The sequence below is a fragment of the Notolepis coatsorum genome (genome assembly GCF_963971535.1).
Source record: "Notolepis coatsorum genome assembly, chromosome: 13".
Lineage (NCBI taxonomy): Eukaryota > Metazoa > Chordata > Actinopteri > Aulopiformes > Paralepididae > Notolepis > Notolepis coatsorum.
The window spans coordinates 27533790-27547710 of record NC_140177.1 but is presented as its reverse complement, the minus strand read 5'-3'; the positions used below and the strand labels follow the sequence as shown (position 1 = coordinate 27547710).

The 13921-nt window shown below is 48.6% G+C and overlaps 1 protein-coding gene across 2 annotated transcripts in view; it reads right to left on the bottom strand.

Moving 5' to 3' along the window:
- Positions 1 to 13921, bottom strand: part of ak5 (adenylate kinase 5) — a 310275-nt gene that overhangs the window by 210045 nt on the left and 86309 nt on the right. For both annotated transcript variants that reach the window (XM_084326901.1, XM_084326902.1), the window contains exon 6: positions 1944 to 2135. In XM_084326901.1, the coding sequence (XP_084183027.1) occupies positions 1944 to 2135 (192 nt within the window). The remainder of the gene's footprint in view (positions 1 to 1943; positions 2136 to 13921) is intronic.

Below are 13921 nucleotides of genomic sequence, written 5' to 3'. Positions count from 1 at the left end.
CAGTTATCTGTCTCAAATCCCCTTCCCTAGCCTTCTGTCTCTAGTCCCCTGCTCCCTGGGCCCTTTCCCCAGTTTTTTTCCTCCAGTCCCCTTCACCCTGATCCGTTGTCTCCCTTTGTTGGATCCACCCACCCTGCTCATCCCCGGGCGGTCGATTGAGACATCTGGGATCTGTTCCTTGAGAGGGGGGGGGGTACTGTAACGTCCCACCAGTCCATGGACTGTTCTCCCCTGCTCTACCTCTCCCCATCCCTGTATGTGTGTTCCCGTAGTGTTCTTTCCCTTCTCTCTCTATTGCTCTCTCTCTCTCCCCTTCTCTCTCTTGCTCTTCTTCATGTTCCTCTGTTAGTCTGTAGTTACTGTCTTGTATTAGGTTAACTGTTTAGTCTTAGTGTTTGTAGTTATTGTCTGGTATTAGGTTCTCCGTTTAGTGTCTGTAGTCTGCTTGTTTTGTCCCAGTGTCTGGTGTTTGTCTTTCCGTCCATAGTTGTAGTTCCTTGTATTGTTTCTTGTAGTTCTTTGTCAGTCAGTTTCCCCTCCCAGGTGTCTCCAGTTGTAATCATCCCATGTGTTTCTCGTTTGTAATTTGTTCCTGTGTATTTTCCTTGTTTCCTGTTCTCTGTGTCCGTCCATTGTCTATGTTGCAGGGTCTATGTTGCACTGTCTCTGTTGGCAAGTAAGTGTTCCTCATGTTTGATGTTCTGGTTAGAGTTTAGTGATAGTTCTTTTGTTTTCCCTTTTTCCCCCTCTTCCAGTTTTTACTGAGAGGTTTTGTTTTTTGTTGTACTGTGGGAGATAATACCCCTTCCCCCCTCCCTTTGATGATCTCCCTCTACCCATCTTTCCTTCCTACCACCATCCCTCCCCCATTCCTTCCTACCGCCCTTCCCCACCTTTCCATATGTCCCCAAAGATGTCACACCCCTATGTTTGCGTATTCCTGTGACCTCCACCCTTTCCAGTTTGTTTGTATAAAGATGTTTCTGCTCCTCGGCCCTACCCCACCACACCATATCGAGACAACTAGTATCTTGCCTTTGTCAATGATGACCTGACTCAGAGGCAGGCAGAGACGTGAATAAATGAAGAGGACCTGCTATGGACCTGTTGGATTAGATGTAAAGGTCAATGCATTATCACCCTGCTCACACATACACGCAGTACCAGATACAAGCCCACACTCCTCCACAGCGATAGAATGAGGAGTCCGACAGCATGAAATGAACACATTCCCCTCTATTCAAAGCACCAGCAGCCAGCTTCTGGCCTGAGACATCGATGGAGAGATTGACGTTGGGAGAATAAAGCATTGTCTGCCTCCTTTTGGTGCCTGATCGGTTCCTGGAGATTGTGAGATTGTGGCTTTGACGTTGTCATTGGTACACGCACAGTCGCACACACACACATGCACGTGAACACACACACACACACACACACTGCACCCACACATAACAGATTGAAAGAACTCCTCCCATGCAAACGTAATGTAGGCATATGGGACACACACACATACACACACACACATGCATACACATACACATGCTATAATATGATGATATAATAATAGCTTGGATACTCGCTTTAGAGCTGGGAGGTATAGCGAATATGAAGGTATATCATCATTGATCCATGCAAAGGTATGGATTTTTACTATACCGTCATCTATGATATACATATTGTAATTTTTATATATATAAATAAAAATATTCCTTGCAGCAATATTAAAAAGTAAAATTAAATAGACCATTTTGAATGAAAAAGGACCATGACAATAGTATTAAAAATATAAAGACATAAAAAGAAATATGATGGCATATCACATTGTAATTTGTACTGGACTGTCAAATATTGTTATACCGTCAAAGAATCGATGGAGAATGTCATGACGTGATATTTTGGGCACATGGCCCCCCAGCCATAACCCCCGCGTGCGTCAGTCTCACCGTGACGATGAGGCCCCTCTCCTGGAAGTACTTGACCAGAGGGATGGTGTTCTGCTTGAAGTTGGTGAGGCGGCGCTCGGTGGCCTTGGGGTTGTCGTCCGGCCTCCCCTGCTGCTCCGCCCGCTTCTCCAGACGCTCCTTCAAGCGGTGATTGGCACAGGCCAGGAACACCACCAGGTCAGGAGTGCAGATCTGGCAGGGAAGGAGACACAATGTAGAGGTCAAAGGGGTCACACACCCACTCAATCTGATCTTTAAAGGGGAAAGTGGTCTGAGTGGTCTTATTATTTCTTTCTTTTTGAATCTCAAGTTTCATACTTGACTGTGATTTATAAAAATAATTATAATAAATAAATAAATAAATAACCTTCTTACTGTCTGTACTAGTACCCTACTACTATGCTACTATACTACTACCTATCATAAGATAAGATAAGATGATCCTTTATTAATCCCCTTGGGGACATTTGGGTGACAAAGCAGCATGGGGGGGGGGGGGGGTACAGCCTGGGGATACATACAGACAGCTTCACAGTCCTATACAGCCCAGTATCTATATACACTATAGATACACTATAAAATAAAAATACATGCTAATCTATCTATACTACTATGCACTCAGAGTGTAACACTCAAGTTCGGCCACTGACCCTTAGCTGCCAGAGTTGTAACCCTTCTGCTGACTTGTTGTTCACAATTTGTAAGTCGCTTTGGATAAAACATGAAGCAGAACAGACAGTTAAAAGGCTGGGTGACAGTTGCCGGTGTGTGTGTGTGTGTGTAAACAACTCTGTGATAGAGTCCTTAGAAGTAGTGAGGAGGGTCAATTTGGACTTTTGCATCTCGTTCCAAACTGCTGGGAGCAGCAAATTGGAGGGAGGTTTGACCAAAGGAAGCGTTAACACGGGGAGCATCTAGCGAGAAGCAGCTCTGGTGTTACAGGGAGTAGATGACAACTTTAACATGTGTCTCAAATAAGGAGAGGTCAGACCAAGGACAGTTTTGTTTTGAGTGTAAGCCAATGGATTTCTCGTTGAGAGTGTAATGATGGGCAATTTACAGACATGTATAAGTGATGTGTTGAAAAGGGGGAATTTGTAGCAAACCTAATTGCTGAGTGATAGAAAACATCAAGGCGATCAAGGACACTCTTGCTTGCATGCATGTAAACGACATTGCCATAGTCAAACAACAGGCTTTAAAGCTGCAGTCAGGGGTGTATTTTAACATTTCAATTTTGCATATATTTCGGATGGAAAATAAGCATTTAGACCTTTCCAAGCCGACCATAACTCAAAATAGAACTCCATTTCACCGCCACCAAAGTCATGTAAAACCCTGTGTTTACTTGCCGCATTCTGCCAGGCCTTGTATCAAAGGCTCAGACACTACATTTCAGAGTGAGAAAACGTGTCTTCAAGTGCAATCGTTTGCGTCGCCCCCAATGAGCCTGGACGTGAATGTTTCATTCCCACAATACAAAGTTATAAATACGCCGACCTCCTCTAATAACTACCAAACAAACGGAACGGGAACTCGACAAGGGCACGTCTGGGCGTTATATAAAAGCACAAAGAGGAAAAATTATTTGGTTTCTATGGTTACGCCCTTGTAAAGGGGAGGGGAGGGGACTTAACAACGAGGGTTATTATTACCATATAAAAAGGGCAAGGAACATAATGCACAGCTATACGTTTCCCAAGAACTACACCATCCGTCCGCGCTTAGTCATTTCAGAAGCGGGGGACTTTTTGGTCTTACAAGCACAGCTGTAATTTGACTATTCATATTCCACATCGACATCCTTTGTTTTGTGACTCTCTGTGTTTCTTCCATAATTCAGATGAGAAAGCAGATAGTGAACACGCCGAACGCTCGGTCCATATTTGATCTGACATACTCCCACAGCCCAGAATAGCATGGATGTTGTTTATTTAACTGAAGCTCCCGCGATGAGACATTTTCCTCTTTCATATCAAAGTTTCTGTTTCCATAGCTGCCCTCGTTTTCTCTGGTTGCATTAATGTTGTTGTTGTTGTTGTTGTTGTTGTTGTTTATTAATCCCCATTAGTCCTCTGCATTTGACCCGTCCTAACTATTTAGGAGCAGTGGGGCAACCGCAGTAACCAGAAAAGGTGCACAAACCTCCACCAAGCGGCACACCGGGCACACAGACGGAGAAACACAAAACACTGACCTCTATCCTTAGTTATTAGCATTAACATTAGCATGCTAACGCTATCAAACACACTGACCCACAGGCACACTAACTGACAGACACACTGACCCACAGCAGGCACACTAACTGACAGACACACTGACCCACAGGCACACTAACTGACAGACACACTGACCCACAGCAGGCACACTAACTGACAGACACACTGACCCACAGGCACACTAACTGACAGACACACTGACCCACAGCAGGCACACTAACTGACAGACACACTGACCCACAGGCACACTAACTGACAGACACACTGACCCACAGGCACACACCCACAGCTCTCCAATTATAACATGCTACTGCTAGATGGTAATAGGAAGCATAGGAAGCATGTTAGGAAGCATAGGAAGGGTGATAGGAAACATAGGAAGCACGTTAGGAAGCATAGGAAGGATATTAGGAAGCATAGGGAGGCTGTTAGGAAGCATAGGAAGGATGTTAGGCAGTATAGGAAGGATGTTAGGAAGCATAGGAAGGATGTTAGTGTGACGGATCCTACTGGTCTGCGTTGTGTTTGATGTTAAATGAGAATGTCCCGAGGGGGAGTCGAACAGGGGGCTCCCGCGTCCGCGGGCGACGACACAGGCCGCTGCACTAAGAAGTGAATTCACTCCTAACTACCGTACCTATGCGTCTGTTAACCCTGTTATGGGGAAGTGAGTTTAATTTACCAGCCCGCACTGCCACAGTCACTCGTCAACACACCTGTTTCCGTGACTGTGGACATACCCACGGCCCACGGGCTTCCCCGTTACACTCACCTCCCTAAACTCACGCCCCTCAGGACATCCGGGTCACTGGGCACCACTGTGATGGATCCTACTGGTCTGCGTTGTGTTTGATGTTAAATGAGAATGTCCCGAGGGGGAGTCGAACAGGGGGCTCCCGCGTCCGACGACACAGGCCGCTGCACTAAGAAGTGAATTCACTCCTAACTACCGTACCTATGCGTCTGTTAACCCTGTTATGGGGAAGTGCGTTTAATTTACCAGCCCGCACTGCCACAGTCACTCGTCAACACACCTGTTTCCGTGACTGTGGACATACCCACGGGCTTCCCCGTTACATTAGGAAGCATACAAAGGATGTTAGGAAGCATAACAAGGGTGTTAGGCAGTATAGGAAGGGTGTTAGGAAGCATAGGAAGGGTGTTCGGCAGTATAGTAAGGATGCTAGTGTAGCTGGTTTAAGGCCACTCTCTTTTATGTCGGTCGTGTATGTGAAGTCAAGACAGGCCGTGATCCATTCAGTATTTATTTCACCTGTTGGTACATCCAAACAGGCACATATTAATATTGGCCAGCAGATGGCGTCAACAGCTCACATATGCCCTTCTAGCACCCAGACAATCTCAAGTTTATAATCAATCACTTAAATATCCCATTAAAATAAAACAACACAATGAAATAATACAAAATAACCAATAAGACATCTCAAATTACCTGTTGGTACATCCAAACAGGCACATATTAATATTGGCCAGCAGATGGCGTCAACAGCTCACATATGCTGCAATGGGGATATATCAAGTCACATTTCAGACCAGGCGGCCTCATACACTTTGCTCAGCCATTACTACTAGCTCAACCACATGTGTCCTTACAACAGTTCGCCACCACAGCTAAACCACATCACAACAAGTACAGAATTGCTCATTATTAACACAGTTACCATTATATATAACCCGGTTCATTGCCCGGTAACTTATTTACAATATTTTAACCATCATACATTCTTTTAGACCAGATATATTTACAGACACTGAACGACCATCTTACCCCATCTAGCACCCAGACAATCTGGCGTGAAGGGGGAAGTGCAAGGGGAAATACGTCACTTCGGCAGGAAGTGACGATTTAAAAATAAAAGACTTTGAGAATAAAAGATAATAAAACAAATTCAAATAAAACGTGAGGGAGGGATTCTTCGTGGAATACATAACAGTATATTTTATATATACCTGCTACACTAGGAAGCATAGGAAGGATGTTAGGAATAATAATAATAACTTTATTTATATAGCACCATTCATACAGTACAGATTGAAGGCAGCTCACAGTGCTTTACACAAAGAAGCATAGGAAGGATGTTAGGCAGTATAGGAAGGATGTTAGGAAGCATATTAAGGATGTTATGAAGCATAGGAAGTGTGATAGGAAGCATAAGAAGGAGGTTAGGAAGCATAGGAAGTGTGATAGGAAGCATGTTAGAAATAGGTTCCAAGCTCAAGGGGGCAGGGCTTATTTCAATGGATAATGATGGAAATGAATGCATGCATAAATGTTTTTAATGCATAGCTATAGCAAAAGACAATAGGTTCACTATGGCATTTCCATGTTGTAAACAGGGGCCAGAGAGCTGATTCCATGAGGCTCTGAGGAGCGAACCTGTGTAGTATTGCCCTCTGCGTGTTCAAAAGGTGTAACTTTTCTTCAATATGTATTTTAATGGGCAATGATTTAATTCAAATTAAATACTTGTTGTTGACCGATATGAAAAATATTCCAGCATGCACTTCCCTGGCCTGCTGTCAGCCTATGTGGCCAGTTCCATCCACTGTGGCCTTGTAGTTGGCATGATTAGTTCCGGACGGACAGACGGACAGACAGACAGACTGACGGACAGAAGGACGGACAGACGGACAGACGGACGGACGGACGGACGGACGGACGGACGGACGGACGGACGGACGGACGGACGGACGGACGGACGGACGGACAGACAGACAGACAGACAGACAGACAGACAGACAGACAGACAGACAGACAGACAGACAGACAGACAGACAGACAGACAGACAGACAGACAGACAGACAGACAGACAGACAGACAGACAGACAGACAGACAGACAGACAGACAGACAGACAGACAGACAGACACGCGCAACCAAATGTGTAATCTCCTCCCAGTCTACTGCCAGGTGGAAATAACACGTGGATCAGGAAGTGACTGTTTTCATCTCTTACCATTTCCTGACTCAACTGTTCAAATCAAATGTCACTCCGGTGCGTTTGCAGCTCAACGTCAGACTAATATGGTAATTGTTCTCAGAAAAAGCAAGGGAGTTTCGGTGCTGGCATAGAATTCCATCAGTGATAGTATCTCTCGCCTAAAGGCCAGGATGTGTGCTGAATGTCTCATCACGGTGACGTGCACAGCGCAGTCCCACATACACCACAAACAGGCAGATGTTGACCTAGTTGTGGAGCAAGGCGACAGTCCCCCTGTTGACACCCATGTGTCACTAAGGGGGCTTTCACACTAGCCATTCGGGGTTGAATCATAGCGCGATTGCACCAAAATAGGGTGTGATCGTCCCTGATGAGACCGCTCCCCCGCGTCCCCGGGGACGCTGATTCAAACCTGGACCCAGTGGCGGCCGCCCATAGGGGGCGCTAGGGCGCCGCCCCCCCTGGTTGAGAGCAATGAGAGAGTAGGAGAAGAAGAACTTGTGTTTTTAAAATTTTTGATATTTTGAAGGCTTGAAGCCCTAAAAATAAACTAAACATGTTTAAAATTAATAATAATTACTATTAAAATGCACAATAACGTTAATATAGCAAGTATAAATCATTGTTTTTTGCATGCTATTCTAATCTCCTCCCCCTCGTTTGTGATTGACGTCAGTCTATTATAAACTACCTCCGAATCCGGGGCGCTAGACAAAACGCAGTGAGTAGGCGTCACTGCGCGCAAGCGGCCAATGTAATGAATCTAGTAAATACATTTTAGCCTATCAATGGTCATAAATATGATCTGGGGGGGGGGGGGGGGGGCTTGGGGGGGCTGGGGGGGGGGGGGCGCTCCAAGCAAGCAGTCACGCACTCTGTGCTCCACCTCTGTGTGTGTTCACTTGTCACCAGTTGACATGGTTTCGGTTTCAAGGAGTATTTTCATTTTCGATTTATAGTTAGCTACCATGGATAATTCTGTTAAATCCATCAAAGCAACACCATTTGAAAGACGGACACTGCAAGAAAAACTCAGATTGAAATAACTTGGACCTGATCAACCTGAGATCAGCATTCAGCAACCAGCCACAGACAGAGGAAGGCAATATATTCGGTCGTTTTCCAGAAGCTGGTTTGGTAAGAAGTCTTGGTTAACTGCATGTAGTGAAAGCAATGCTTTATTTTGCTTTCCATGCCTGCTTTTTAAAATGACGGGGACTGATACAACATGCCCATGGACTGTTACTGGAGTAAAGGATATGAAACACTTATTATTATAATTTTTTTAAGTGGATTAAGGCTTGTGGACAGCTGAATGTCTCGCCCCCTTCAACTCTTCTGATGGTAAGTCATATGTTTAATCTATGCAAGCCAGCCTTGGCTCTTTTAACAATATGCAAAATATGCTGTACTCATACTGAAGTTATTTTTGGTATATACTGTATACTAGGTCTGATCCTTTGCAGTTTCTTCTAATTTGTGTAGTGCTTGGGATTCCACATGACGTACATGATGCTGTGTGAGAAAGAGAGAGAGAGAGAGAGAGAGAGAGAGAGAGAGAGAGAGAGAGAGAGAGAGAGAGAGAGAGAGAGAGAGAGTTTTGAGATCGGGGTGTTTGTGTAGGCGCTATTGGAAACCTGGCTGCATGTACTGTGATCATATATTGATTGATGGCAATGGTGATAGTTGTACTGTAACTGTACCTATGTAACGAGGAAGCCCGTGGGTATGTCCACAGTCACGGAAACAGGTGTGTTGACGAGTGACTGTGGCAGTGCGGGCTGGTAAATTAAACTCACTTCCCCATAACAGGGTTAACAGACGCATAGGTACGGTAGTTAGGAGTGAATTCACTTCTTAGTCCTCCAGTGGGGCCATACCAGCCGGTTCGCCTGCCACCCAGGCGTTCATCGCACGTTCTCCTTCCTGGCTCATCGATTCTGGTGGCCCACCATGAGGAACGACGTCAAGGAGTTCGTACTGGCCTGCGCGGTCTGCGCCCGCAGCAAGGCCTCCCACCAGGCGCCCTCCGGGCTATTGCAGCCGCTTCCCATTCCGAGCCGCCCTTGGTCCCATGTGGCGTTAGACTTCGTCACGGGCCTTCCTTCTTCCCAGGGGAACACGTGCCTACTGACCGTGGTGGATCGGTTCAGCAAGGGGGTTCACCTCGTGGCCCTTCCCAAGCTTCCCTCGGCGGCCGAGACGGCGGACCTCCTGACACGCCACGTGTTCCGCCTCCATGGGTTTCCCCAGGACGTCCTCTCGGACCGGGGGCCCCAGTTCACTTCCCAGGTATGGCGGGCTTTCTGCAAGGGATTGGGGGCAACGGTCAGTCTTTCCTCTGGTTATCATCCCCAGACTAACGGACAAACGGAGAGGATGAACCAGAGCGTGGAGTCTGCTCTTCGGTGTGTGGCTGCCGAGAAACCGGCTTCTTGGAGCCGTTTCCATCCCTGGGTCAAGTACTCCATCAACTCCATGGTCAGTTCCGCCACCGGCCTCTCACCTTTTGAAATATCCCTGGGCTACCAACCCCCTCTTTTCCCTGCACAGGAGTCGGAGGTGGCAGTTCCCTCCGTACAGGAGCATCTCGACTGGTGCCGTCGGGTCTGGGAGATCGCCAGGACTGCGCTGCTCCGGTCATCGGAGCACGCCAGTCGTGGGGCTGACCGGCGCCGGGTCCCTGCGCCGACGTACCACCCTGGGCAGAGGGTGTGGCTGTCCGCAAAGGACCTTCCGCTTCGGTCCTCGGCCAAGAAGCTTAACCCCCGGTTCGTCGGTCCTTTTGAGGTTCTGAAGGTGCTCAGTCCGGCGGCGGTGAGTCTTAAGCTTCCTGCGTCCATGCGCATTCACCCCGTTTTCCATGTGTCCCGGGTTAAGCCTGTCTCTCTCAGTCCCCTGATGCCTCCTGCTCCGGACCCGCCTCCTCCCGAGATGGTGGACGGACACCCCCAGTGGCAGGTCCGCCGGTTGATGGGCGTTCGACGGCGGGGTCGGGGGTTCCAGTACCTGGTGGACTGGGAGGGATACGGCCCGGAGGAACAGAGCTGGGTCTCCCGCCAGCTCATCATGGACCCCGGCCTGATCACCGACTTCCATCGTGCCCATCCGGACGAGCCGGGTCGGGCTGGTCGCCGGGTGGCTCCCGTGGAGGGGGGGGGGTACTGTGAGGATTGGTTCGTTCCCCGCCACACGCTCCTTTAAGGTACTGTGTTGATTGGTGCATTCCCCGCCACACGCTTCTGGAGCAAGTATCAATTCCAGCACGCACCTGTCATAGTTTGTGATTAGCGCCCCAGAGGCTTCTTATACTGGGACCTTCTTTCAATCGATGTCGGGTCGTTTTGAATACTTCTGCTTCTGCCTGCTTTCCCCCTGTTGCTGTGCCTCGTCTACTTTCCCTCCAGGACATCTTTCGATTGCCGCTGGTGAATACCTTGTTCCCCCGTTTGGAGCTGCGCCTTGTTGCCCGCTTTACGCGTTTGCGCTTTGGTGAGTTGGAACCAAACCCTTTTTGGATTATCTGTTTTGTGTGTTTGAAGAACACTGAAGAGTATCATTTTTTGTTTGCACTGGACTCAGCTAAAGTGTGTGTTTAAAGGAGACACTGAAGAGTATCGTTTTTGTTTGCACTGGACTCAGCTAAATTGTGTGTTGTGGAGAACACTGAAGATTATCGTTTTTGTTTGTTCTGGACTCAGCTAAGGGAGGAAGTCAAGTCAAGTCAAGTCAAGAGTTTTAATTGTCACGGCATACAGGTATACAATGAAATGCGGGTGGTCTTGCCCGCAACGATGTGCAATACAGTGGTACAACATATAATAGAATCAAAAAATGAAAAAACAACATTGTGCAGTAAACAGGTAACAGGTAACATGGAGTGACATCTCGGTATCTGTACATAGTTATTTACAGAGCATATGGGACATGCTAGTTAGCTTTGGTAGTGCAATACACTGTTCCTGTTATTCTAATTTAAAGTGTCCTTTCCTTTGGTCATAAGTGTGCGTGTGTGCGACATGAGTGTGTGCCCGCTCATGTTAAAGTGTTAAGTGGCTGCTTGTGTGTGAGCGTGCACAGCGTGCGTGTCGTGTGTGTGTTCATGTGTGCTTGTGTGTGGATAGTTCAATGTTCTGAGCACTCAGTGTTCATTGTTCATGGCTCTGATGGCCTGGGGGAAGAAGCTGAGCCTAAGCCGCTCTGTCCTAGTAGCTGGGGTTCGCAGGCGTCTGCCTGACCTCAGCAGCTGAAACAGGCTGTTATTGGGGTGGTGAGGGTCCTTCATTATCCTGCAGGCTCTGGATTTGCACCTCTTGTTGTATAGAACCTGCAGGGGGGGTAGTGCAATACCCGTGGTACGCTCGGCTGAGCGCACCACTCTCTGTAGGGCCTTCTTGTCCTGTGCCGTGCTGTTTCCATACCAGGCAGTGATGTTTCCGGTCAGGATGCTCTCTACAGCTCCTGAGTAGAAGGACTGGAGTATCTTCCCCGATACTCTGAACTTCCTTAACTGTCTCAGGTGGTAGAGGCGCTGTTTCGCCTTCTTTACTACTGTGTCTATGTGTGTTGACCATGTCAGGTCCTCTGAGATGTGGACCCCCAGGTACTTAAAGCTGCTCACCCTGTCCACGGTAGCCCCGTTAATCATCAGTGGTGTGTGCGTCTCCTGCTGACCTCTCCTATAATCCACGATCAGCTCCTTGGTTTTACCAATGTTCAGGAGCAGGCTGTTGTCCTGGCACCAGCGTTCCAGTACCTCAACCTCCTCCCGGTAGGCCTTCTCGTCGTTGTCCGAGATCAGCCCCACCACCACCGTGTCGTCTGCGAACTTCACTATGGAGTTGGAGCTGAACTTGGCCACACAGTCGTGTGTGTAGAGTGAGTACAGCAGGGGGCTCAGAACACAGCCCTGGGGGGACCCGATGCTCAGGGTGATGGTGTTGGAGGTCTGACCCCCCACCCTGACCGCCTGGGGTCTTTCGCTCAGAAAGTCCAGTACCAAGGCGCTCAGGGCGGAGCTCAGACCTAGCTCGATCAGCTTGTCCACCAGTCTGGTGGGGACTATGGTGTTGAACGCTGAGCTGTAGTCAATGAACAACAGTCTCACATAGCCCCCCTTCTGATGGTCAAGGTGCGAGAGGGTGCTGTGCAGTACCTGGGAGACCACGTCGTCGGTGGACCTGTTTGTCCTGTATGCAAATTGCATAGGGTCCATATCACTGGGGAGGGAGGCACAAATGTGGTCCTTGACCAGCCTCTCGAAACATGTCATGACCACAGAGGTGAGTGCCACCGGTCTGTAGTCATTTGGACATGTTGGGGAGGGTTTCTTCGGTACAGGGATGATGGTAGACATCTTGAAGCAGGCAGGGACCACTGACTCCGCCAGGGATTGATTAAATATGGCGGTGAACACTGGGGCCAGCTGGTTGGCACAGGACTTGAGTATGCATCCTGTTATGCCATCTGGGCCAGCAGCCTTCCCGGCTCTGAACGGGGAATAACAGTGGTCGAGTGTGTTTTTCCCTCTGGTGGAGCAAGCGATGTGCTGAAAAAAGGACGGCATCACTTTCTTCAGGTTTGCCTGGTTGAAATCGCCGGCCAATACCATCGCTGCGTCTGGATGTTTGATCTAGTGTCTGTTGAGGTAATCGTGTAGTTCTCCCAGCGCTTTGCCCGTATTCGCGTGTGGGGGAATATATACGGCGGTCATGATGACCGCGGTGAACTCCCTCGGGAGGTGAAACGGACGACACAGGATAGAAAGATGTTCCATGTCCGGGGAACACGAGTTTGAGAGAACATGCACCCCCTCGGGATTAACCCAGGAATTGCTCGTGAGGAGGCAGACCCCGCCGCCGATGCTCTTTCCTGAGGCAGCGGTACGATCTGCACGTAATACTGTGAAGGCATCCGAGGGAGATACGCTTTTGTCCGGAGTCGCCGACGTGAGCCATGTCTCCGTGAGACATTGATGTTGATGTCTCTCATCTCCCGTTGGTAGTCATTTGGACATGTTGGGGAGGGTTTCTTCGGTACAGGGATGATGGTAGACATCTTGAAGCAGGCAGGGACCACTGACTCCGCCAGGGATTGATTAAATATGGCGGTGAACACTGGGGCCAGCTGGTTGGCACAGGACTTGAGTATGCGTCCTGTTATGCCATCTGGGCCAGCAGCCTTCCTGGTGTTCACCTGCATAAATGCTCTTCTCACACTGTGTTCCGACAACGAGAGAGCGTCCCCGCCCCCCCCGCGGTTGCCCCCCCCCCTCCACAACAGCCGGCGCGCCAGTGACGTCACTAGCCGGAGAGCCAGCAGCGCCACTGTCTACACCGAACCGAGCGTAGAAGATGTTGAGCTTGTCCGCGAGGGAGGCGTCGTCGCTCCCCATTGAGGGGGCGCTGACTTTATAGTCAGTTATTGTCTTCAGTCCCTGCCATAATCCTCTTGTGTCGTTTTGTGCCATTTGTGTCTCCAGTTTGTCAGCATATGTCCTCTTAGCAAGTTTAACAGCCTTGCGTAGAGTATAGACTGAAGCCTCCATGTTTTCTGACTCTCTACCCAGGTTGTAGGCGGTGGTACGAGAGTTCAGAGCTGCTCTAATAGTGCTATCCACCCACGGTTTCTGGTTTGGGAAAATCCGCACCGTTTTTCTGGTGACAATACCATCGGCTATTGTTGTAATGTAGCTCACCACTGTGTCTGCGAGCTCGCTGACGTCACTGGCGCTTCCTTTGAACATATCCCAATCCGTATCTGTAAACACGTCCTGGAGCGTGGCCTCTGATTCGTC